Source organism: Dipteris shenzhenensis, chromosome 14 (assembly GCF_047967505.1).
Source record: "Dipteris shenzhenensis isolate YYH24624 ecotype China chromosome 14, Dip_SZ_1.0, whole genome shotgun sequence".
In the NCBI taxonomy this organism is placed as follows: Eukaryota; Viridiplantae; Streptophyta; class Polypodiopsida; order Gleicheniales; family Dipteridaceae; genus Dipteris; species Dipteris shenzhenensis.
Window position 1 is genome coordinate 11,758,397 of NC_141609.1, and position 26,984 is coordinate 11,785,380.

Consider the following 26,984-nt stretch of genomic DNA (forward strand, 5'->3'; position numbering starts at 1 on the left):
ACATGGTGCCTATATAATGGCCCTCTATTCATGAATACAATGCTTCTTGCCTTTGCTTCTATCTCATGTACTCTCTGCCTCTACCATGATCTCAATTATGCTACAACATGTGGTATCAGAGCCATATGATCCTCCTTGAACTTCTACCCATGTGTGCCACATGTCATCACCTCCTAATCATATTCTTCAACCTTCTTCCACCTCTTCCAAGTCTATCCCATTTTCCCCAATTCTACCAGAATCTTGCAACATCAATTTTGCCACATCCGACTGTTAACTTTTGAAATACTTCTGGCTGTTGTACACAGTACGACATTCAACTTGGCTGGTTCTACTTCTAGCTCATTAGTTAGGCCTGGGTGTTCGAGTGTTGCCTTAAGCAAGGTCATCTACTTACATTGTCTGATTTTGGTGTTACGTGCCTTGGATTCTCTGATAAACCGCTGCACTCATCTCACACATATGTCATCCAAGAAGACTTCCACGAAGTCCCTTAGGTATTCCTTCAAGACGGTGATCATCAATCGTTGGAAGGTGGCAGTAAGCCCAAATATCATTACTCTAGCTGACTCAGTTGCAAAGGCCATTTTATGTTGATCCTGCGGAGCGATGGACACTTTATTGTACTCATAGAATCCTGCACCCTTTTTTGCCCCTCCACCTAGATCAAGCCATATCTCTTGATCCAGAATGAATTCGAGGGCGCTCCAAAAAGAGAAATTGCTTGCTTTTTTGTGCTCTACACGCTCGTCACATCACGTGCACATTTTGGCACAAGTATCACTCACTTTTGAGCCTCGCCGCCACGACAAATCCACTTCCTACACGCACATCAGCCTCTACGTCGACGCATCTAACCCAACACATAAAAAGAACCAAAGAAAAGAAATTATTTGATGTTCTTTCATCGATCGACGATTGCTATAGATCTAGATCAGAGTAGACTAGATCGCCATAGAGGAGACGCTTTGAATTTCTCCAAGTTGCCAATCTAAGCCATGCCCAAAATTCTCAACTAGTTCCTACTTGGAGTCAGTCCCTACACTTACATACAGTTTCACATCATCACATTACCTGAAACTTGACGTTCATCAGTTCAGTGAGTAGACTTCATAGTGTACAGAGGCATTGCCGATTGATCAGTGAGCAGATAGCACATAATTTTATTTCACACACACATGCCATCATTGTAAAGCCTATTCGGTTATTTTCACGACATTGTGCACTTTATTTCAGCCTTGTACAGCCTCTTGGCTATTCCCGGCATCATTTTCCACAAGCCTTGTAATTCAGATCGGATTATATATATTGCAGTTCTACCTTCACCGACAGTTCAGATTTCACTTGCTATAGTCAATTTTTTGCAGTTGATTCAAATAGTGATTTTTACGACACTTTGAGTACATTTCTTGCACCATGTCTACGACTAGCAACCTCAATCTGGAGGCATCTACTAAGCTAGACAACTCTAATTACGGCACATGAAAATATCGAATGGAGACCATTCTAGTACTTCAGGACAAATTGGAGTATGTCGATGGATCTACACCTAAACCATTGGACGGTCCAACCAGCAGTATCCCTACTCCACCTGTTGTCACAGTACCAGCAGCAAGATCTACAGAGGGATCTCCAACTACACCTGCAGTTTTCGCACTTGTAGCAGATCATGCCATTGCCCGAGCACAGAAAGAATGGGATAAGAAAGATAAGTATGCATATCATCTAATCAAGCAGAATGTGCAAGATGTCATGCTAGGACAACTCAACATCGTCAAGACATCAAAAGAAGCATGGGATATGTTCATAGCTCTCTACGAGTCCAAGAACACATCCAGGATTCTCACACTAAGAAACCAAATCAACCAGAGTTTTTGTAACAGCAACGAAACCGATCATGCTTATGTACTAGGGATCAAAGACTACAACAATCAACTCGTAGTAGCAGGAGAGACCATGAATCCAGTAGAAATGGTTCAAGCCATCCTGAATGGACTAGGAGAGCGATACGAGAATCTAGCCCAGAGTATTGCCATCCAACAGCAAATTCCAACACTGGAAGAGCTTCAGTCTTACTTGGAGATGAACTCGGGCAAAAGTCATTCTAATGATCATGCATTCATAGCTTCAGAAAGAAGCAGAGGCAGAGGTAGATCATTCCAAAGAAGTGGTCATCATCAGCGACAAAGTCATCAGCAAAGTCCAGATCATTCTCAGCAACATCAGAATCAGCAAGGAGGAAATCATTCCGACCGAGGAAGATTCCAAGGACGAGGAAATGCATCCACCATGTCAAACATTCAGTGAAACTACTGTCATAAGTTTTGACATTATGAAAGAGATTGCCGCAAGAAGCAGTACGACCAAGGCGATCAATCTAGTAGCAATTGACGAAATTTTTACGGAAAAGAAAATCATTTTGGTGGACATTCTAGTCACAGTCATTATGCAAATGAACATGGGAATATGTTTCTTGCAAACGAGGAAATGCGGACGACTGATACAGTGTACCTAGACACTGATTGCAATCCAAAAGAGGATTTTGTCTATCAAGTCGACCAAGCAGATCACGATCCTTATTACATCGACAACGGTGCATCATCTCATATGACAAATCATTAGGAATGGTTCATAGAGATGAAACCATTAGAAGGTCAGAAGAATGTCATCTACACAACAGCAGATAATACACTGAATCCAGTTCAAGGGACATGCATTATGCCTATGAACAACTTCACCGATACAAAAGGATTGGTGAAAGATGTACTCTATGTTCCAAAGCTTAGCAAGAACCTCCTGTAAGTAAGTCAAATCACGGAACACAACTACCGAGTCATCTTTGACGGAGATGAATGCACCATCAGAGACAAATCCAGAAGATTTCAGCTAGTAGGAAAAGGAGTCAAGGAAGGACGCTTGTAGAGAATGCTAGCTACAATACCAGATAAGCATGCCATGTCAACTCAACCGCAACAGATGCCACTATCCGCAAAATGGCACAAGAGAAATGGACATGTCAATTTCAAGAGCTTGTTAGATCTCAGGAATCAAAATATGGCAATCGAGATTCCTAAGCTCCAGTTTCTTGGAAAAGTTTGTGGCAAACAACAGCAAACCAACTTTGGCAGAAGCACCTCTCGAGCAAGAGGTATTCTTGATTTGATACATACAGATGTATGGGGTTATGCCTAGACCCGCAGCATCAATGGTTCACTTTACTACTTGACTTTCATTGACGACTACAACAGATATTGTTGGGTCTACTTTCTGAAAGAGAAATCTGAAATGTTTTCCAGATTTCAAGAATTCAAAGCCAAGGTAGAAATCCAGACAGGCAGAAAGATCAAAGTCATGAGATCAGACAGAGGAGGTGAATACATGTCTTCAGCATTCATGAACTTTTGTAGAAGTTGTGGCATTCGAAGACAATTCACTTGTGCAGATACTCCTCAACAGATTGCAAGAGCTAAAAGGAAGAATGCTACTTTAGCAGACAGTGCTAGAGCAATGCTTAGTGAGAAGCATCTTCCGAATCAGTATTGGACAAAAGCAATAGCCACTGTAAACTATTTGCTTAATCGGCTTCCTACCGAACCGATACAAGGTATGACACCTTATGAAGCATTCACTGAACACAAGCCACACATTGGGCATCTCCGCATATTTGGTTGCATAGCATATGCCCACATACATGATGATCATCGCAAAAAATTTGATGCGAAGTCACGTAAATGCATCATGGTTGGCTACAGTAAAGAAAGCAAAGCATACAAGTTATATGATCCCATCAACCGCAAGGTCATTATCTCCATAGATGTAATCTTTGATGAGGAATTAGAATGGAAAACCTCAAATACACAGGAGATAGACACACCGATTTCACAGTCATCTACAGAACAGGTTGATGAAGAAGAGCAAGAATTGCCAGAAACACCCCAAGCAAAGCCATAGCAACTCAAACGGTCTACTAGGGAAAGCAGACCTCCAGCCAGATTGACATATGCTCAGAAAGGCAAAGCAATTCAGGTTGAAACCCCACCAACTATGCTCTTATGACTACCATCATGGCTACAGAAGAGCCAGTGTACTTCGAAGATGCAGTAGACAAGCCAGAATGGCAAACTGCTATGAATGAAGAAATGGATGCTTTGTACAAGAATAATACTAGGAAATTATGCGACCTTCCACCATGAAAGAAGGCCATAGAAAACAAATGGGTATACAAAGTGAAGTACAATCCATATGGAAGTATTCAAAGATACAAAAGCTGGACTAGTTGCAAAAGGATTTGCACAATAATATGGTCAAGATTATGATGAGACTTATGCTCCAGTAGCAAAGATGGATTCCATACGGTTCTTGATATCTCTCAGCAGATGGAATGTGTATCAACTCGATGTCAAGAATGCATTTCTCAATGGTTATCTAGACGAGGAAGTCTACATGCAACAACCAGCAGGTTATGTTGAACCAGGAAAGGAGAATAAGGTTTGCCATCTCAAGAAAAGTCTCTACGGCTTAAAGCAAACACCTAGAAGTTGGTACAACAGAATTGATAAGTATTTTGCTGATCTGGGATACATCTACAAAGTTCAAGGGGAAGACATTACTATTGCACTTTTGTACGTAGATGATTTAATTATGACCAGAAGCAAGGATTGCTTCATCAGAAAGCTAAAACAAGACTTATCTACAGAGTTCGACAAGAAAGATCTTGGACTTATGCACTATTGTCTTGGTATTGAGTTCTAGAGAGATTCAGACAATACCTTTATGAGTCAGCTAAATATGTTGACAGTCTCCTGAAGAAGTTTCATATTCCAAGATTGCAGCCACTCCCATGGAACAGCCTTTGAAACTTACTAAAGATTCAAAAAAACCTACAGTCAATGAGAGGTACTACAAGCAGCTTATTAGATCTCTTATATATCTGACTATCACACGACCAGATATTTGTTGTGCAGGAAGCTCACTTGCACAATTTATGGCAAATCCAAAACAGTCTCACTGGAATGCAGCCAAAAGAGTCTTGAGATACATCAGAGGTACAAGAGAGTTTGGAATAGAATACAGAGGAAGTCATCCACGATTGCATGGATACTGTGACAGTGACTATGCCGGAGATCAGTGTTGAGAGATCATGCTCAACATCATGTGATTATATGTGCATAGCACTAACACATATAGAGTGCTATAAAGGAAAGGGTTAAATACCCTAACCCTAACCCTAACCCTAAATGGGTTTGTATATATTCTACATTTTCAACTAAATCTAGTATACAAATAGTCATTTGTGGTGTGCTCTCTAGATGTGCCCTCTCTCCTCATCTCCACTCTTCTCCTCTCCCCTCTTCATATTTTGTCACCCTTGGCCATTCATAGCATCCTCTATTTAGAGCTTCTCCATGGCAGTGTACCCTCAACCAGTATTGCAAGATCAACAGCATATAGCAACAATTCAGGTCATCTGTTATTGCTCCCCAACCTTGGTAGCTACAGGTTCATCTCTAGGCTTTGGTTCAACAGGCTCTGGTTCACAGCTTGAGTTCCTGCAGTAGTAGCAGGGGTCTGTATCAGAGCAACCCTTTATTCCTTCAGTTCACTGTTCCTACAGGGAGGGATGATCCCCTTCATATAGCACTTCTTCAAACTTTTGTAGTGAGGGTTTAGTCCCTCCATACAATACTTCTCTAGTCCTTTTGCAACGGTGAGGGTTTATCTCCTCCATATAGTATTTATTATTTCAATAGGTATTTAGCCCTGTTGGATTTAGCCTTGTTGGGCCAACAATTGTTTATTTTCCCTCTTCGGAGGTCCATTATATTCCTCCCCTCCCTCTGACTCTGACACTCACTTAACGGTTCCACTTGCATTTTGAGTGCATTATTCTCTCAATTTAGGTAGTAGTGAGTAGGAGAGAGAGGGAGTAGGTATTCTCCCTGCTACATTGGTATCAAAGCTTCAGATTTTCTTTCTTGAAATAGGGAGGTTTAGTTTAGGGACTCGGCAATTTTATGGCCCAAACGAGGTTTGCAAAAGACACCATGAGTTCCAATGACAAGTCCAACACCGGTGGGGCGAAGGGGTCCGCTTCCCAAGCCTCACCTCCATAGAATCCCGTTGAGGCCCCAAGGACAATTTCTTCCATAATGGCCATGATGCAGACTCTGATGCAGATGTAGCAACAACAATCAATGTCTCTTTACCCACATAATTCAACTCCAAGAGATGCAAGATGATCATGAGCAAGCCACGAGAGAGCACGCGAGAGCACCTCAGGAGGCAAAAGAAGAGCGCGAGACCTAGGAAGCCAAAAGCCAAGAGACCGAGGCTCGAGACACCAAGGACCTTAGAGAGTGCACCACTCGAGAGTATAAGGAAAAACGGGACCAACTTTTCATTTCTCTCTAGCACCCACAGGGAGATGAAGGAAGGGAGAGAGTCCAGCAACCTGTCAAAGCTTCTTTTCCTTGGAAGCTCAATTTTCTTCGGTATAATGGTAAGACCGAACCTTTAGTGTCGACTTCGTGGCTCAATTAGTTCAAAAGCTATTTTTCAATTACGCCCACGAACAACAACAAAAGGTGTATTGCACCTCACAGGCAATTGTCACCTAATGGCATAAGTGGCAGGACCACTATGATGCAATGTCATTACGGATGGACGAAGTTTGTGAAAGATATGAGAACACAATTCCTACCTCCTCAATACCTGGAAAAACTACAGAGTCAGCTCCATGAGATGCACCAAGATAACTTTCATTTCTATTGGTCCATATACTAAAAGTTTACATCTATGTTGCCTTAGCTGAAACATTAAGATCTCACTTGGAATAGCTCAACTTGCATTTCCCACACTAAGCCACATCAGGAACTCTTATCTGCTTTAGTAATGGTGAAATCGGAGCATAAAAATTGTTGAGATTAGTTAATGAGGCAAAGCAGTAATGATAATAGTATACTAGAACTGTCAGCAAAAAGAAATATTCTGAAAGATGTTTGTTTTTGGTTGGTTCAGATGCAAGAAGTACTCGTTGTCCATATCCCGTGTCTCACTGGGTGACCTCTGAAAATTTCCTTAATGGTCCACATGTTTATGCGGGGATGCATCAAGAGGAAGAGCACACTCTGAGGCATTGGGAGAGTCTCAAGATTAAGGAGCAAGCCTTCTTTATTGACAATACTTGCAAAAATTCAGTTCATGTGCTTTAATGAGAGCCACACTTCCTTCTCACACAATAGGTAGTTCCATTTTTCCTTGAACACAATTAATCTGCAATCATCTAGAGCTACTAATCGTTTACAGCAGTCATACCAATTAATGGCCTCCCTTTTGTGTCTGTAGATCTATGTACACCAAAAAAGCAGATGCATGTACAATTCATTGCCGTCCGTGGAAGCTAATTCCTCCATTATTAACTTGAAATCTAAAAAACTATAAAGATGCTTGACCCACCTCCTCTGTAATCACCTTTTTTCAAAAAGAAGGGCAGTAGGATTGTAGAAGATATCCCCAATGTGGAACAAGGCTTCTTGATCAATTAGAGCGAGCCTGATGGTGTGTACAAAAATATGAAGGGAGACGCATGTAGAACATGGCTATTTATCAAGGGGGCATATTGATGACGAGCCCCTCCCTGTCACTAATGCTTTCTATTAAATCAAGTACACCTTGGCAAAATAGATAGATAAGTGCTAATTACATTCTGCCAGTTTGCATCCTAAATGCGTAGTCCAACAAGTTCTATCGCTCAGTCTGGTGGCCATAGTCTTAATGCCATCCAAGCCATTAAGAGTCCAGTTCACTCATTCATCCATTGGAAGGGGGGTTACATATATTTGGCATAATCTTTTGTACATCTTTGCAGGATTAACATGCCCTATAAGCCTTTGTAGCCCTTTTGCATTCAAGATCCAAGCATTCTGGGTATCTGAAACACTGCCCCTACAAGATGTTTTTTACGGGGCTCTGCAATGTGGACGTAGACTTATCAGGCATCATCGGATTTCAAAGCAATGGCTCGTAACTCTTACAGCACTGCACAAGCATCAGCAAGAAGCTACATGTAAATTTTCCCAGTTGATGTGGACATTGAGGGACCAAAACATCACCTTTGTTTTAAAAAATCACAACTATCAACTGGCAGACACAGCTAATTACATACTTCTATGCACACACTGAAAGCTCAGTCATTGAACAATTGCCGAGTGTGCACAATTATGCAACAACTAATAATGCTAAGGACAGGATAAAAATATTAAGTCATTATCCTTTAGTTTACCTTTGCATCTCCACCTTATCTGGAGAGTGCTTGATGTAATTAGGTGAGGTCATCAAGGGAAGCCAAGAACTGCGATGGCATGCTCAGATTGCCCTCTAGAGTCTGTATTACTTGGCTCATTGTCGGCCTGGATTCAGAATCTTGAACACACCACATCAACTGGCAGACACAGCTAACTACATCCCGGTTGATGTGGACGTTGAGGGACCAAAACATTACCTTTATAAAAGATATTCACAACTATCAACTGGCAGACACAGCTAATTACATATTTCTATGCACACACTGATTCAGTCATTGAACAATTGCCGAGTGTGCACAATTATGCAACAACTCCTAATGCAAAGGACAGGATAAAAATATTAAGTCATTATCCTTTAGTTTACCTTTGCATCTCCACCTTATCTGGAGAGTGCTTGATGTAATTAGGTGAGGTCATCAAGGGAAGCCAAGAACTGTGATGGGATGCTCAGATTGCCCTCTAGAGTTTGTATTACTTGGCTCATTGTCGGCCTGGATTCAGAATCTTGAACACACCACAATGCAGTTTGAAAAAGTGTCCTTGCCTTTTCCACTGCGTGAGCCTCTCCCCCCTGAATAAGGTCTAAAAGACCTGAAATAACCCTTTCATCTGTCTTCATAGATGAATCCAACAGTTCAGGTTGCCCATGTAGTAATTGGCAAAAGTCTCTTGGTTTATGCAACATAGAAAGCAGACCACCATCTGATGCAGTCTTTGGAAGGTCAACCATATGGCCCACGACCATCTCAAAGAGAATGATCCCGAATCCATAAACGTCTGACCTTTGGGCAGTTAATGCTTCAGGAGAGATGACTCCTGTACTGCTACTTAATTTTTCAAGTGAGATCTTGTGGTTGAAAAACTTACATTGTCTCTCATCCTCAATCAGATTCAGGTTATTGATCTTAGCCTCAAATTGTTCACTCAAAAGTATCTTAGATGATTTCAAACCAACTGGCAGTATATATTGTCCACAATCTTCATGCAGAAAGGCTAAACCCCGTGCTGCACCGAGGGCAATTCTCAGCCGCATTTCCCAGTCCAGTAAACAATCCTGTTCAACAGAATCACTCTTACTGGAACATCTCCCACCTACAGGTAAGACCAACCACTTGTCCAGCGAAAGATTCCCCATGTAGTCATATACAAAGAAAAAATGTGAAGGCTCCACACAAAAACCACGAAAACGCACCAAGTTGGTATGATAAGCATTGGCAAGTGCTGCAACCTTCATACAGAATAGTCGCATGTCATCTGCTGAGTCTGCCTTTACCACCTTTACAGCAACTACAGTGTCATCAGAAAGTACACCCCGGAAAATGGCACCAGACTCCCCTGTACCAATCCTTTCGCTAAAATTTGCTGTTGCTGTCCGAAGGTCTTGAAGAGAGTACCTTGTAATAAAACATGGTAGGGAGCTCCACATTGTGGATTCTCTAGGATCTAATTCCAATGACTTGGTGCTAAATGATAGAACACTGCGTATTCTTTGAAAAGTTGAAGTACGATGACCTCGACTTGAAGGAGTTGATAGATCGTACATTTCAGCCTCTACGGCTTCATCATTCGACTGATTTTCGACAGGATTTCTGGAGTCCTTGAAACTGCCTTCACCCGAGGACAAAGAGATTCTGTGCAAATTATTGGAAAGCTCTACATAATCAAACTGGGTTGTAGCAGATTCCAGACAGATAGTCTCTGGGTCATTGACTCTCATCAGTATAAGTTTCAAAAGTCGCAACACTTTACAGATCTCTCGGAAAGAAGGTCTGCATTTATCATCGCCGTGCCAGCATCTTTTAATATAATCTCCAAGAAATGGGGGATAGTGAGCCGGCAGATCAGGTCTCCCACCATTCATGACAAACTGGTACATCTCTTTGTGTAAAGTACCATGAAACGGTATTTGGCCTGTCAAAATTTCATAGCAAGTCATCGCGAAACTGTATACATCTGCCTTGTCAGTGTAGCGTCTCTTCATAGCATCCTCATTTTCTTCTGCCCCTGGATCGCTGAACACTTCAGGTGCCCGCCAGTACGTTGCCCCTTTCATCGATGAAACAAATCGTGAGCTGTTCAGCTTGGCCTTAGCCATGCCAAAGTCACATAACTTGACTCTCACATGCCCTTCATCCAGAAATTCCCTTATTGTGCTGTCATCCACGAGAATGTTAGAGGCTCGCAGATCTCTGTGGATTACACGCTGACTGTGCAGGTATTCCATTCCCCTTGCGATTTGCAGCATTATGTCCACAGCCACTCGCAAGGAAAATGGAGGCCCTTCTTTTGATCTTTTCTCGATATGACTCCGGAGGTTGTTGCTGCACAGTTCCATCACGAGATGACAAACGTTTGCTTCTTGATGGACACACCACCCGATCAGTTGCACAATGAAAGGGCTACGTAGTTTGGCCAATATGGAAGCCTCTTCCTTGAAGTTCTGTGAATCCGTGCAAGGGAGCTCTTTTACAGCCACCTTCATCCCGAACCAGGAAGCTTCGTAGACAGCCCCAAAAGAACCTCGACCAATGAGGCGCCTTTTAGAGAAATCAATATCCCCGGGATTTATGGAAAGACTTTCCGGTAATTCCTGTGTGGAAACTGCATTTGGAGCCACTCTCATTTGCAACTTCTGTAGCACGAATGCAGAAATGCGGTATTTGTTTTCGTCGTCAACCCTGAGAGTCCTCTTCCTTCGCTTGCTCATGCGATCAAACTGTTCCTGCAAGGTTGTCAACATTGAAATGAGTTGCTTCCTGTCCGTGCACTCATTTTGCAGGTGATGAGAACTTGCCATTTCATCATAGCACTCGAAAAGCCTTCTGGAGCAAACTGCATCGAGAATCTGCGATGTAGAACCTCTCGCATGGTGAATTGCGGCATCCAACGCAGCAATTGACCAGACGAGATCGTGGACATGAACCGCAAGGGCTTCTCCGTTGTCTACTCGGAGAAGCGCATTCTTCCACCAATCCTGACCTGAACAAATCTGCATAAAAGCTTCGAACTCGTTGATGACCCTATAAACCTCCTTCAAAGCGTGTTTGCAACCGTCCAGAACAGCGAAATTCTCACTGTGCTCCGTGTCGCACCCTATTTCGAGCGGACTAACAAAACTGTCTGATTTACGGCTCAAACTGCTGCGGCGGGAGGATCCAGAGGAGCCGCTTCCGGGGAAATGATCCCTCAAACCACTATCCAAATCGTCAGAGAACGGAGGAGGGACAGGAAGGGAGAAAGGCCAGAATTTGGAGAGCTTGGAGGAGAAAGCGTAGGCGAGCTGAGAGCATTGGGCAGAGTTAATCCTGACCTTGAAAATGGGGGATTTTTGGGGGGATCGGATGTCCGCAAGGGCCTCGGCCACCAAGTTGTACCAGTCCATGGCGAGGAGCTGCTCGCCATCCTGCTGCTGCTGCGGGTGTCTCTTCCAGAACGGCATGGCGGGGGGATCGCTTCGACTCCAACTGTGCGAGCAATTCTCTTCCGCTCCTTAATCCTGCACATCCAAGCTTCGACGATCCACGACGAAAGCATGCTCCCAAATCCTCAAAAAGGCGTTAACGATTTGAATGCGGAGAGGGTCAAAACCGAAGCCGATACTGAAAATCTTCAGGGGAAGAGAACAAGGCAGGGAGCTGAGGGGGAAAAGGTTGAGGGGATACAAGGTGCGACGGGAAATCACTCCGACGGCGTCCATCATCGCTGCTACTTGGCTAAGAGGAAGATGGAGAAGGGGTGAGAGGCAAAAGCAAATGGGTTGAAGGTGACGTTGATTCATTGCTCAACTTTCTAAAGCTTCCACCTCACCAAGATTCTTGATGGAGACCTAGGCTTTTAAAATGTCTTGAATTCGTTTTAGGACCCCGTCCACCCTGAATTCATTTTAAGACCCCGTCCACCATAGGCACCGCTTGCCTTGGATCGATGCTTAGTTTCCTCTATCCATGAGTATTTTATCTTGAGCACACATGTACAATCTCTCTCTCTCTCTCTCTCTCTTAATGCCCGGGTGTGCTCTGAATGCAACCTCGCAAATAAGGAATATAGAGATAGAGATATAGAGAAGAGATGATTCTATAGCAGTAGGTGTTGCTCTTTACCTTCATAAGAGACGCTGCAAGGATGGGTCCCACATGGCATTTTCGTTTTAGTGTGACCTTGCAAATAAGGAATTTAGAGGTAGAGATAGAGATATAGAGAAGAAATTGTTATATATTGGAAGGTGACATTGTTTAGCCTTTCTAGCCTTAAGGTATGGACTGTTACTCTAAAGGCAGACACACTTTCTACTCACATCAAAATGAGTTATGGAGCAAAAGAGACACCAACATGGATCACATATCACATATTTCCACGATACTTGAAGATGTAAGGTTTGCTCTCTCCAATGAATGAACGAACTGAATGTTCATCTTGTGCTTACCCTTTCCACTTTGACTTAGCAAAGTCAGTTGAGAGAGAGAGAGCAAGCACATCCATCCAGGCTCAATGATCAGTGCCATATTGCACCGCCCTTCGAGTGCCATGTACTACCCTCTCTCTCTCTCTCTCTCTTTCTCTCTCTCTCTCTCTCTCTCTCTCTCTCTCTCAGGCCTCCAAACAAAAAATCAAAACTAACTAGAGTGCTTGGCCAGCTGGGCTCTTGATGAATACTTCTCTCTTTTGCTATCTTGTTGAGGTTCACATGAGTCACGTTGTCAAAAATGATGCAGAAGATTGATGTTCAATTGCATGCAACCTTTTCTAGAGATTTCGTTATCATCCAGTCCTGCTTGCACTTGATGTTGTTCATGTCGACAGTAAAACGTAATTTTTCTTTTTTTCGAAGGAAGACTAATTTCTATTCTTTGCACTGTAAGCAAATCTATTGTCATTCCACTTCGAGCGAACGACGGGGAGATGTATTTCAGAAATGTATAAATAATAAATCAAAACCAAATTGAGCCAGAAGCATGCAACTGTGACAGGAATAATCCAAACCCAAAGCTGCATTGCATGTACGACAAAAATTCCAGCACCATTTGCAACTTCATTGGATCCCTTTTTTCGAAGGCACAAATGTTTATTTTTTGGGTCAAATTATGTTTCTACGCTTTAGGAAATAGTACTTCTGCGCTCTAGCCGGATGGCCCTCGAGCATGTTGTAACCTAATGGACCTACTGTGTTGTGGCTCCTTATGTAGTACTGCTCTAAAGTTCGTGCTTTGTCTACAGTGTCTGTTGTTTCCAAAACTTTGATTTCGAAATTTTCTTTGAAGGGCTTGTAACGCTGCAAGTCCTCTTTCATTTTCGCCGGTGGTTTTTTATTGTGCTGTTTGATCCTCCGTGGCAGGTCCGTCGTGCTCCCTATATATTTTCTGTTGTTGGGTTTGCACGTGATGCAGTAGACGACGAGGCTCGCACGATTCCCTTGCGCGGGCGCTTCAGTGGAGGCTAATCCTTCATCTCGAGGCTCGCGTCTTTCAATGTCGTACCTGCGTAAACATTGACAATTACGTTAGTCATCGAGGTTTTCGGTCTTTTTTTTTTCGTTTGAGGTCCATAATAGAATGCATTTATTTACTTGCCCTGGTTTTTCTCTGTTGGCGTGAAAGGTTCGTTTCCAATACCGAAGCGCTCCTCGTATAAGTCCCTGTCAAAAATATACGTAAGCTTCTTCATTGTCGTCACCGAGTGCGTTGCGTCGTGCGTCCCTCCAAATTGTTCCATGAATTGTTCGAGTATAGCCGTTCCTTGATCGCGCGTCGTGTCCCTCAGCAACTCCAAGGATACGTTGTACCCGTAATGCAGCAGCTCGCATGCATACGCTGTGATCCCTTTCATCTTCGTGTCTAGTAGCTTCTGCCCCTCCAAACTTTCCATCATCCTATCGGTCTCATCGAACTCAATGTCAAGCTCAACAAGGATCTCTTTGAGGAGTCCTACAGGAGAAGTGCAATCCATGATGAGTTTGTTGTTCTTGCAACTCGTTAATTCTTTTTCTCAATTGTTGCGGTTTTTTTTAATTTTCGGAAGCATTACGTACCATTTGCGAATCTCAAGCCTCCCGGCTCTCTTTTAGCTGGCAAACGCCTATTGTAGTTGTCAATGAAGTCGCGTAGTTCCGCATACGTGTTGAAGCCGTTGATGTAAGCTCTCGGACGTTCTCCTGCATTGTTTGCTAGCTGGAATTGCTTTGTGGTTAAGAAGAACCTCCTCTTTGCTGGTGGAGGTTTTGTTGCCTTCACGTTGCTTTTGTATAGCTCAAATAGCTGCTTGCAGGCACGACTTATTACACTGTCTTTTCAAATGAGCCATCTTTTTAAATCTTCAAGAAAAAAAGATTCTTTCATGCTGGTGGAAGTTACCTTGTCTGCATCCATGTCTTATGCTGCAATGTCCCAAGCTTTCTGATTCTTTGCACCTGTTCTCGACAACAGACAAGATATTAAAACCATTTTCCTTGCACGCATGTTTGGTGTAACATATTCATGACTTGTCTCTGCCTTTTTCAATCTCTGGTAGTGAATACCTTTATGCGCGTGGTTGTGTTGTCGGCTGTGAGAACTCTCGTGGAATTGGTCTGAATATGTCTGGATGTGGGCAATGTAGTATGCACAGCCTCGTTCTCTCAGTCACTCTGGACAACATCACGTATGCTAGGCCAGGGGCAAACACTCCTCGAAATATGAGCAGCGCTTTGTTGGATATAATTGCGCCTTGGGATTTGTGTCCCATGATAGCGTATGCTAGGGTTAGTGGAAATATGGACTTGTGGAACCATTTTCCATTTATTGCCTTTCGCTGATGCTTCGAGCGTCGTAATGTGAGCACGGCCGCTGTTGCGTCCACAACGACAGTGATACCGTTGATTTCTCCCCTGCTAGTTGCATTGATGCTCTTGATTTTGCACATTGCTCCATTTGCGGCACCTATTGCGAGGTCGATGTTTTCCGTTATCATTGCCTTCGCCCCCACGCAAATTTTTCCTATCTCGTTGAAGCTTTTGTCCTCCAACCATTCTTTGAGAGCCGGTTCGCTCGCGGCGTTACTGTGTATTTGAACATGCACAATCATCTTGGGAGTGTTGAATTTCTCCACAAGCTCATCGTTGAAGGTAGCGACATCGACTCTGTGTGTGCAAATGATGGTTGTTTTGGCATCGATGAAGTGGCATGCACCTTCCTTGTCGACAATGCACTGCCCCAAACAGTTGGAAATCTCGTCAGTTGTGGGCGTCCTGAGTCTTATGGTATGCAAGAATGCCAGGAACGGCATGTCTCGTGCATGTCGCACCGAGAATTGCATGTGGTACATTTTCGCTTGAACCCAATGCGCAGAGGACGTGATGTGGCACGGCTCGCAGAGGTCCTCGCGGTGTTTGCAGATTGGCAGTAATTGCGCTAGGTCACCAAAAATTATGAGCATTTTGTGTCTGAATGGCTCGTGCAATGTGCCATTAGTCACATTGACGATTTGTCTTACCACGAGATCAAAAGTCATCCTTGTTAGCATGGACATCTCGTCGATGATGATCGTGTTGGCTTTTGCGAGGTGTCGCTCATCCATCTCATGGATGTTCAGTGGGTACTGACTGCTACGCACAGGGATCTTGAATTGGTAGTGTACAGTGGTTGCAATCCCGCTCAACTGCGTCACAACCGCCCTTGCTGATGCACAGAGTATTGCCGTTTTGTTTTGCACTACCAGATGTGAAACATAGTACCGTATCAAGAAGCTTTTGCCGCTACCTGGTGTTCCACAGACAACGTGCAGCCCCGAGCTTGTTGAAGCTAGGCTTTCGAAGACTCTTTGTTGTTCTACTATCAATGTGGCATTGGCGACGGTGCGAAACTCGGCCATTTTTTCCAACATCCTCGCGCATGTTGGCCCTTCGACAGTTTGTTGGTCGATGTTAGGCGCTTTTATCGGGCAGTCTCGAATGATTGCAACCTTTTGCAATATCATATTGAGTCAACTGGTCTGTGTGATCAGTCGCTAGCAAGTTCCTTTGCGTGTATTCGGTCACATACATCTCGAGGTCCTCGTTGCTCAATATGAGGCCGCGCATTTGGCATTCAACAAAGTAGGATCCAGTTGTGTTGGCAGGTCATATGAGCTCCGTTTCATTTCTGAAGCTAAGTTTTCGCAAGAGCACGTTGTAGAAGTACCCCTCTGGTTGATGTCCAGGGTGGTAGTCAGTGAATCTGACTACTCACTCACATTTTGTGATCCTGTTGCCTAAGAGGTCAAGACCGACCATTCCACATTGCGTTTCCTTGGGCTTTCGGATCACATATTGCCTATGGTAATCGTACAACGTGCTATCCTCGATGACGCTCGGTCTCCTGCAGTATATGTCGACCGGGTGCAGGGTGACATTGTTGTTTCGCGAGATGATGCGTTGTCTTAGAGATGGTGGCGAGAAGTCGACATAGTGAACAGTCTCGCTCCTTGTGATTGTTGGTATCTGCATGCAGTTTAGCGCGGCCTCTATTGGAGAGGTTGGTTTTGATAGGAGGCTTGCGGCGATGAGTTTCAGCTTTACTTCGTTGAGATGTTGCAACCCCAAACGCGAGGCGTCTTCTGAACGGATGTTCAGTTTTCCCATTGGTTCAGATTTCATCGCGTACTTGAGGAGGTAGTGAGAGATTGAAGAGTTTGTCACCCGCTGTATGTTCATGTGTGCACCCCACAACAGTAATACAGAAGGGTGGTAAGGGACGACATTTCGGTGCTCATGTCCCGGCCGGTAATACAATCAACGTTGCGTCAGAGGGTCGAGGATGGGTTCATATTCTGGCAATGTTGCGAAAGGGAAGCCGTGCTTGCAACTGTGGTGTGACGGTCCGACGTAGCACGCTTTCCTGCATATGTGCAACTGCTTCTTGAGAACTAGTTCTCGCAACCTTGTGTTTCGAGGATCTAGGGCCTCATCCCTGGGGACGTAAGCCGCAATCTCATTTGCAATTCGCTGACGGTCATCATGCTGGACCCACAATATGACATGGGCGTGTGGGAACCCCTGTTTTGTATCATAACGAACGACATGGTGTTGTATTCGGCCAAGCAAACCGTCGGATGAAAGCAAATGCTTGCGCATGAACATGTGGAAGCGTGCGTGGAAAAGTGCCATGCATTCAACAGGACAGTCCTTCCAAGTGAATTGCGCATTATAATGTGTTGCGATGCTCTCGATCACATTAATTTCTTGCCACCGTGTATCGGTGACCTCGTCTGCAGTGAATGTCAGAAAGAAATCTGGGAGGCCCCAAGCATCGACCATCGTTATGAGGTCCTTCAGTTGCCGTCGATGCCACGATGGGGACCCCGGCATTATTGATGGCATGCTGTAGCGAAGCACGTGTCTCATTGCGTCTTCATCGGTCATGGCAGGGTTGGCTTTCCTATATTGGTTGATGTCTCGTTGCAAGCATGTAGAGTTGCTTGAATTGGCAATCATCACTGCCTGTTTTAACTGGAACATAATCAACAAGTACGGCTTGTAGAGCGTGTAGATAGAGAATAAGGTGCATATTCTCATTTTCACATAGTTGCTGAACTGTATGCAGCCATCATAGTAGCCCCGTCCGAAAGGGAACAGGAAGGGGAACACTGCTGACTCCATGGTTATGTCAATGCACGCACTGCCAGCTGCTGCTACTCCGTCGACGTGGAATGAAGCGACCCTCTCTAAAAGCATTTCTGTACCCCGTAGCTATATGGAGGCAAACTCATGCTTGTCCCTTGCATCAAAGGCGCGACGGTTCGCGGGGTCCACCATGTTTTGCAAAAGCAGGAGCTCAGGCTGAGATTCCGCTATTGACATTAACTCGAAGGGAGCTGTCTCATCGTGTAGTTCCAAGATACCTGCAATGGTTTGAGGACTCAAGATGCACATACCCATCTTGATGTCCGCACGCTCTGCTAAAGAATTGTACTTGCGCAATATTGGATTGTTCTCGATGTTGTATGCGAGCACACCTGACAGCTCGTTCGTCACGATTTCTTGAGCCGAGCTTAGTGGGACGTTTCGCCAAGATATCAGAGGATTGTCTAGAAGTGACCTTCGATCGAGTGTGCCACGAGCAATCGCATTTGCAGTCGTGGTAACTGAAATGGATATATCTATGATGCTTAGCAGTTGCGTGTGGAGGTGGTTTGTTTTAAGCAACTGCCGAGAGTACTGTGGCATCAACCACACAATGTATCTGCTCCGCTGGGCATCTCGTCGTGTGCAGCTTTGGCATTTCCAGTTGGTCACTTGCATGCCCATATTCTCGCAGGCATCCAAAAGTATCATGTTTCCGAGTGCGGCGCTGTGGCTCGAGATGCCTATGCCTTGCAAAGAAACGATCCTTTGGTTTGCAGACAGTAGCGTGGTTATGCCACAGACACCGCAGATTTGAAGGCTAGAGAAAATAGCCGCGCAATTACTAACCATTGATTGTATCTATCTGCGATGGTCAACCACGAGGACGTAGCTAGCCTCAAGGACATCTTTCTTGATGTTATATCAAGTTGAATAGCTCGACCTCTGGCTGCTCTGAGCGTTGACGAATGGTCATGTTCGAAGGAGTTTCTGGTGGTCATTTCTACATCGTGACATGAATCGATGTCTTATGTTCGGGTTTAAACACCTACAGGGATTAATAATAAAAACCATCCGAAACTTTGCTACAATTTCACTAACGTGGTTTTGTCTAAACGCAACAGGAAAAACAAAATGGACTGAACCTCTATCTTTAGAAGGTGAAACAATTGATAAAATAACTTAAATCAAGCAAATACATTTTGTTGTGCGTACCTTTAGGAGAAGACACTCGTTTGGAGGCTGCAAACATCTCAAAAACAGAAGTGTTGCAGACATGATTAGTATGTTGGTCGAACCAAGCAAATGTAATGTTCCCTTGTGAAAACAAAATGTGCGAAGAAGTGTGCGTGCTCAAGATGAGGTGTTTTTAAAAAAAAACCATACGTAATGTATGGTGGAGAGCCGGCACATGTCTCTCCAAAAATTATATATCATAGGGGAACGTGCCATCCCCCCGTTTCGAATAGTCACCTCCAGTGTTGGAGGTGTAGCGCATTAATGCGGACCAGAGCAATAGACGGTGCAGAAACATTTCAGAATTGAAATGACCGTACATTCTACTTACGTGGAGTATCCTTTGTGACGTCCACAGCTCGACGAGAAGTCGCCTATTTCTTTGCTGGAATGTTGGAATCTGAAAAATAATCATGATTAGTCAATATGTATTCCTCATGTTCTGCATGTTTGGATATGTTGGTTAGCATATGTGCAATTTCCTAAAGATGATAAATTCAAGCACAAAAGCTACACACAATCCAACGATCAAAGATGTTCAAACCATCAAGGTAATCATCTTCACACATCTTCGAGCAGTTGTAGTTACAATTTTTGCCTTTGCAAGATTCCAAAAAATTACGACTATGGAAATATAAAAGTGTGTATAAATAACATCTTATTATATCTAAAATGATTCACTATGTCTATGATCTTATGAGTTGGCAATAGTTATCATTGACACTTTTGCAAACTTTGATCAGATCGCAACAATTATTGATGTTTGCAACTATTCATAAAGATTACAGGGATATAATCAGAGAAGGAGATACTTTAATAAAATTACTATATGATAGATTGAGATCTGGGGATATCATTCAAGGTCTTCCGAAAGTTGAGCAGTTGTTGGAATCTCGTTCGATCGCTTCTGTTTTAGCGGGAATCGAAGATATTTCTAGAAAATGGAATAGGGGTGTTATACGACTAATTGGGAATCTTCGGAGTCATTTTCTGAGTGCTAGAATAAGTGTGGAACAGCGTCAATTGGTTCTGATTGACTAAATCTGAAAGATTTATGGATCTCAAGGAGTATAAATATCTGATAAACATATAGAAATTATCATTCGACAACTGACATCGAGAGTAGTAACTTCGGAAGACGGAATAACTAATGTTTTTCCACCTAGAGCTTATTGAATCATCACAAGCGCAGCGAATGAATCGTGTATTAAAGAAGTCGATGTTTTATGAACCCATCGTGGTGGGAATGACGAAAGCATCTCTCAATACTATTAGTTTTATATCGGAGGCGAGTTTTCAGGAGGCTACTCGAGTACCGTCTAAAGCTGCTCTTAGAGGTCGAATCGACTAGTTAAAGGGATTAAAAGAAAATGTTATTCTTGGCGATCTCGTTCCCATCGGAACCGGCAGTCAACGAGCAGAACACTTAGCAAATTAAGCCCGTCTTCGAAGGTAAACGTCCGTGATCATTGCTTCAAGCTGTTGTACACTATTACAATGCTTTCACCTTCGCGAGGCTAATATATTCTAAGAAAGAGAGCAATGAATAGTCGAGTATGTATCGAAGGTATACAAACCGAGACGGGCTTTTCAATAGCGATCAATCGATACGATGAACTGAATACAACTAGTTGACAACGAGCAGAACACTTAGCAAATTAAGCCCGAATACAGCTGGTTTTGACAACGAGCAAAACACTATTTCAATGCTTTCACCTTCTGTCGAAGTGATCAACGTGAGCAAGGATTTCGTTCATCCGTTTCGCCTATCGAAGTGATCAACGTGAGCAAGGATTTCGTTCGTCCGTTTCGCCTATATTTAAAGGTTTTGCCTTGGCTTTTTATGCAGTTGGCTTTTTACGCAGCTTTTCAAAAGCTTTCAAAGCTTTTGGGCTTTCAGAATTTAAAAAATCTAAGGGTGTATATTGTGCCATGTGGAAGCACAGGATTTCAAAATTTTCAAAAACGTCCTAGTGCTGGCCAAGTAAATATAAAGTATAAAAAAAGGATTATTTAAAAAGTATTATATATATATATATATACACACACACTCTCTCTCTCCCTCCCTCTCTCTCCCTCCCAAAAAGAAATAAAAAATATTTCACACACAAAACTAAAGATGATATGAAAAGATATAGGAATAATCATATAATATAAAATGTGTGTGTGTGTGTGTGTGTGTGTGTGTGTGTTAATCTACCACATACTTCCATGATATTTAAAGGAGTAAGGTTCACTCTCCAATAAATGAAGGAAATGGATGTCCAGCTTGTGCTTTCCCTTTCCATTCTGATCTAGAAAAGTGATTTTAAAGAGAGCCATCAGATCCCATGTCACGGGAGCCACATCACGTCGCCCTTTGAGTGCCACATGACACCTTAGATCTCTCTCTCTCTCTCTCTCTCTCTCTCTCTTGTGAGTTCAAAGAGAGCCATACATCCCATGTCACAGGAGCCACATCATGTCACTCTTTGAGTGCCACATGACACATTAGATCTCTCCCTCCCTCCCTCTCTCTCTCTCTCTCTCTCTCTCTCTCTCTCTCTCTCTCTCTCGTTCTAAGGCCTGAAAAAAGAAATCAAAGTTAAATAAAAAGTATCTTTAAAAAAGATTATTTAAAAATTACACACACATATATATAAAGATTATTTAAAAAGTTTTATGTACCTACATGGGCCCCACCCTCCATGCATTTTCTTTTCTTACCGTGGCCCACATTGCTCTATTATCAGGTGGTTAGGTGAAAAAGGGTGGGCCAGCCTCTAGTATGGAACACGTCACATGCTTGCAATGTGCATATGATGGCTCCACCATTGAATAGGACTACCCACCATGCTAACATGCAAGCAGCACCATTGAAATGGACCACTACCACACTAGCCCTCTATTAGAGGGTAGCCCCATGCCACTCCCTATCTTTCGGCACTGTTTGTGTAGTCTTCCACGTGTCACGAATCACAATCGCATCGAGCTTGACTTTTCACGCAGTGTGTTTGTGTTAGGCTACGTAACTACTCCTGTGAGACTGAGCAAGTGTTGGCCACTGCTGTGTCTACCACTACCAGCTCTACCCATGTGAGACTGCACAACTGCCTGTGCCCTTCTCTGTTGGTCCAAGGTCTTGCCGATGCAATTTATGTGGCCCTGAAGCTGGCACTCCCATTCCCAACTCCATTAATGGTGCATTCCCAAGTTTCAATGGAGCTTTCACAGAAACATCAGCTAGCCCTCCAATGAGAAAAGATACAACTTCTCTCCATCATCTTCTTTACCCTACATGATGCGATCAAAAATGCATTATTGCTAATGTACCACAAACCATCACATATTGGGTAGGGGAATCCCTTGAATCTTTCTGCTACTCAAATCTTACATATGCTTATGTGTCTAAGTCATGAATTCCTTCTCCGTTCACATGGAATTGGGGCACACTGAATTCCTTCTTTGTTCACATGGAACTGGGGCACAACGAATTCCTTCTCTGTTCACATGCAACTGGGGCACAATGAATTTTACTCATGATTTGTGTTTGCATGGGTGTGGTTAAGTTGATGATTGTTACTTTCCATGAAGAAGGGCATGATCCTCATTTTCATACATGTAGATGCTCTGCTATCTAGTACAAATTTATGTCCCTAATCCTTTCAGTGGTTGATAGATCTCGGATTGCATACTTCTTTAGCAATTCAAAGACCTCTCAAGGCTAGCACCACCGATTCAAGGGACCATTTGTGGCTAAGACTAAGGCCTTGTAGAAGAAATTAGCGGAGAGGTTGAGGTTGAGGGTCGAACCTTGTTGATATGCTCTTGGAGAAGTCATTCACGTAGGTAGTGTCTCATGTGGACCCATATCTACTCATCAACATGACATTGTTCTAGGGTCTACTATACTCACCCATGGCAAAGCCATAAGAGCTTATGGAAAACTAGTGGAAAACTTGCAAGGCCAAATAAAATATTTTAAGTTCCTCAATAGGAGTTATGACACATGTAATATCAGTTGAAAGATCAAGGAGGCCTATAAACATTGTCGATCCCATCTCCATTGACTCTGCTGTCCACCATACTACCCATCACAAATCTATTATCGTGTTCTTTACGCTGTCCACCACCTATGTAAAACCCATGCAAATAACAAACATTTCTTACAAGGTAGGAGCATGAATCTCTCCCCCCCCCCCTCTCTCTCTCTCTCTCTCTCTCTCTCTCATGCCGAATGCTATGGTGCCATGTGGCAATGCAATGACCCATGCTCTATGCTATCACCCGTGTGGTGTGTGTGGGTGTGTGTGTGGGTGGGTCGGTGGCTGTGTAATGTATTTTTTATATAAGTATAGTAGATTATATAAACTTGGTTGCGGTAGGCAACCTTTCCGTCATGGCTCTAACTCCAAATTGGTCCTGAATCCTCACTATTATCCAATTGGGGTTTTAGTAGCAACTAGCAAGGTAGTGAGCTTTGTCCAACAATTACTCAATCAAGTGATAACAAGAAAGAAAACATGCAATTAACTCCCTCCTTATATAATAGATTTGCGGGAAGAATGAATAAAAAAGTATGCTTTTGGGTCAAATTTGGAAAAAGTGTTTTAGTCCCTTAGATCAATCTAAATTCAAAGGCCGAAAATTGTACATGTGGCTTAAGGCGATCTCACAAAATTTTGCTTTTCTAGAAAGCACATTTCAAACCCTTGGATCTTCATAAAGATCAATGCCTATAATCACAACGCATGGCTTAACGAGGGCTTAGAAAAGGAAAACTTCCTTCTAGGCTACCTACCGTAAATATAAAATATACTATATTATATTATATATTATAATATGAATAATATAATATAATCTTATATTATATTCTCTCTCTCTCTCTCTCTCTCTCTCTTTCTCTCTCTCTCTCTCTCTCTCTCTCTCTCTCTCTCTCTCCCCTGCCCTTGGCCCCCTATCCCTCACGGTGCCGAATGATGTGGTGCCATGTGGCAATGTCATCGATGCCCTATGCTTTGCACTGTCACTCGTGACGTGCTGCCACATGGCTGTTCTGCAATACCCCCTGCCTTTTTGACTCACGTGCCCATCTCTCATCTGCTCTAGTTGTTGTGCATATGTGGCGTGATGGCGCCTTGCATTTACTAGCATGTGCCGTCGTCATCGAGGACTGCTTCTTGGCCATCAAGTACCGGCACTGTCAGTGGGCTCAACCTCATTGCATCACAGTCCACCGTGCAGTTCACATGGTGCCAAGTGGCACCAAGTCATGTCGGGCTAGAACCACCTCATCCATCGTGCCCCAATGCCTGCCATGTGTGATATGCGTGCAGGGCCACCACTTGTGTGTCCACCCTATACCCTCTATCCTCTACGCCAACATCCAGAGTCTCTGTCCTCTGTCCTCCTCTACCAACCTCCAGACCTGTTCACTCCCTCATGGTGCCTATGTCCTGTCGCTCCCCCGCTACACTCCCTTGATGCGACGTGGTCATTTGCAGGTCCCTGTGATATGTAAGTTGCAATCCTTGGCGTGCTGCCCACATTGCCACATGGCTAGATCATGCCTTGCCACATGCGCGGACTACACAACAGACTACTCCTGGAGTCCTGAGCAGTGAGCCCCCGCGCTGACATACCATGTGACATGGGCCTCATCATGGCCTTTGGATTCCTCATGTGATGACATGGCCTCATCCCGACAGCTCCTGTGTCCACATCATTGTGAGTGCGTTATGTTAACTCCGAGACCCACAACCACCACATCATCGCACACCAACGGCTGCCCTCTGCTTCTGACCTTCGCTTCAAATTGTGCCACATGGCGAACCTTCTCCTCATCCTCCTCTCTCCCCAAACCTCCCTCCTCCTCCTTGAACCTCTGAACCTCCTCTCCAAACCTCTAGAATTCATCCCTCATCCTAGCTGCCTTCCACTCCCTCCGAACCTACGCGATGCCTCCACTCCCTCCGAACCTCCAGAATGCCTCCACCGGACCTCCATGCACCTCCCTTCTCTCACGTACGGGATTAGTCCCCATAAGGAATATAAGAGAAGTTGGTTCACTCAACTTTTCAAGCCCTGAGTTCTCGAGGCCCCAGGACTATGAATGGACGTGCAGCAGACTTAGGCAGGGTTCACACTAGGCAGGTGGACACACAAAGAATGCAAGACATGTCCGCCTGTGTGCTAGTTCACACCGCTCGACAGCCAACGTGGGTTCAATCCCCTTTGAACCCACTACTCAACAACCTTTTGGCCCACAAGATTGTTGAGATATCGAGCTCCACTCGTGATATGCCAGGGTGACCGTTGTGCATTTATGTCACCGACTTGTTAGCTGCAGATTCGGTTGGTACACCGCCCATGAATAATAGCTGGATGACAGCTATCCTCATGTACCTTAGTTCGTGGCTCAGTTAGTATGTTACCTTAGTTAGCTGAGTTTGGTTTGAGACCCACATATAGGGTTCTCCTATTTCTTTGTAATAGAGTTCTTTTGGCTTTCACAACTAAGAAGAGGAAAACTGTTTTCAGCCTCCACCTTTGTGTGTATTCCCCCATTGTGTATGTGAGAAAGCCACAAGTGAGACTCCATCCTTCTCTCCCACTCTCTTCACATGGTATCAGAGCCTGGTTCGTGGCAAGGAGCTCAAGAAAGCAAACTAAGTTCGCGGTGTCCTGGTAAGAGGACCAGTGTTGCTTTCCTTTTTCGAAATTGGGAGCAAATCTCTGCAGGTAGCACAGTCGGAAAGTGCAAGAGTGCATTGTCTCGGATTGAGACGCCCTTCGTGGTGTGGTAAGAGGGCAATATATGCTGCGGGAAAGGATGAAGCCCTTGGTGACTTTATTTTTCTGATTCGAGGCCATTTCGGGGCCTGTTTTGGAGGCGGAAGTTCTCCGCAAGCACTGAGAAAAAGGCCCTGTTTTTGCTGTGCGACCACTACTCTGCAGGTCGGTGAAAAGTTGCCACAGAAATTGCATCGCATGCCTGTGCGCAGAGAGATTGGGAGTTACAGAATCATCCTTATTGCCTGTTGATGCAAAATCGTCACTAGGAAGTGACTGTGTGGTCAAATACCACTTTCGTCAGTTTTGCAGATTTGCCCGTGTGAGGCAGAAGCTGTGTTTTTTGCAGTGATAGAATATTTTGCAATGTTCTGTGGTGGCGTCTGATTCTCTTTCACAGATTGTCACTGAAAAGCTTGACAAGAACAACTACCAAGCATGGAAGTTTAGAATGACGAATTTCCTTATGGGAAAAGGCTCTTGGGAGTTCATTATAGGAAATGATGAAGAACCAGTTCTTCCTAATGTTCCCAATCAACAGGAAATGCAGGCATTTAAAGGATGGCATGAGAGAGCCAGAAAAGTTATGTACTAGCTGTCTATCAGTATTTCAGATTCTATGATTGTGCATATTCAGGATGCAAGTACGCCAAAGGAGGCATGGGATACTTTGGCAAAAAATGTACAGCACAAATACGCAAGCCAGGAAAATGCAGCTCAAGCAGGAGTTGCACAATGTGCAGAGAGAAAATATGAGCATCAATGACTACCACATGAAGGTGAAGAAAATTGCAAATGCACTTGCTTCCATTGGGTCGCCAGTGGAAGATGATGATCTAGTTTCTGTGACCTTGAATGGTCTAGGAAAGGATTATGCACAGTTCGGGACATCCATTTGCCGTCCGTGAAAAATTTCCTGATTTTGAGGAGTTGTTTGCTCTTCCAATTTCTAAAGAGTAGAGAAATGGTGGTGCATCTTCTTCAGGAGGAACTTCAAAAGAAACTGTCTTCTACTCAAATGCTGGAAGAGGTAGAGGCAGAGCAAGAGGAGGCTGATCTGTAGGCCGTGGTAGAAATCAGAATATGCAGCAAACTCAAGAAAA

The 26,984-nt window shown here is 43.8% G+C and overlaps 1 protein-coding gene across 5 annotated transcripts; it reads right to left on the minus strand.

The window, feature by feature from the left end:
- Window positions 1-7,492: 7,492 nt before the first annotated feature.
- Window positions 7,493-12,030, minus strand: LOC147894197 (light-sensor Protein kinase-like). Of its 5 annotated transcripts, XM_087384595.1 has the most exons (3): window positions 11,614-12,030; window positions 8,282-11,025; window positions 7,493-8,037 (listed from the first exon to the last, which is right to left on the minus strand). In XM_087384595.1, exons 1-2 carry the CDS (start codon window positions 11,740-11,742, stop codon window positions 8,707-8,709), a joined length of 2,448 nt encoding a protein of 815 aa, XP_087240721.1. In that variant the 5' UTR covers window positions 11,743-12,030; the 3' UTR covers window positions 7,493-8,037; window positions 8,282-8,706. The 5 variants fall into 5 exon arrangements, with proteins under 5 accessions (XP_087240721.1, XP_087240723.1, XP_087240722.1 ...); XM_087384597.1 differs by having other exon boundaries at window positions 7,493-7,968; window positions 9,496-12,030; XM_087384596.1 differs by having other exon boundaries at window positions 9,496-12,030.
- Between the last annotated feature and the right edge of the window lie 14,954 nt (window positions 12,031-26,984).

Excerpts from the sequence above, each read along its gene's own strand:
- LOC147894197 (XM_087384592.1), bottom strand. The coding sequence starts at position 11,742 with ATGCCGTTCTGGAAGAGACACCCGCAGCAGCAGCAGGATGGCGAGCAG.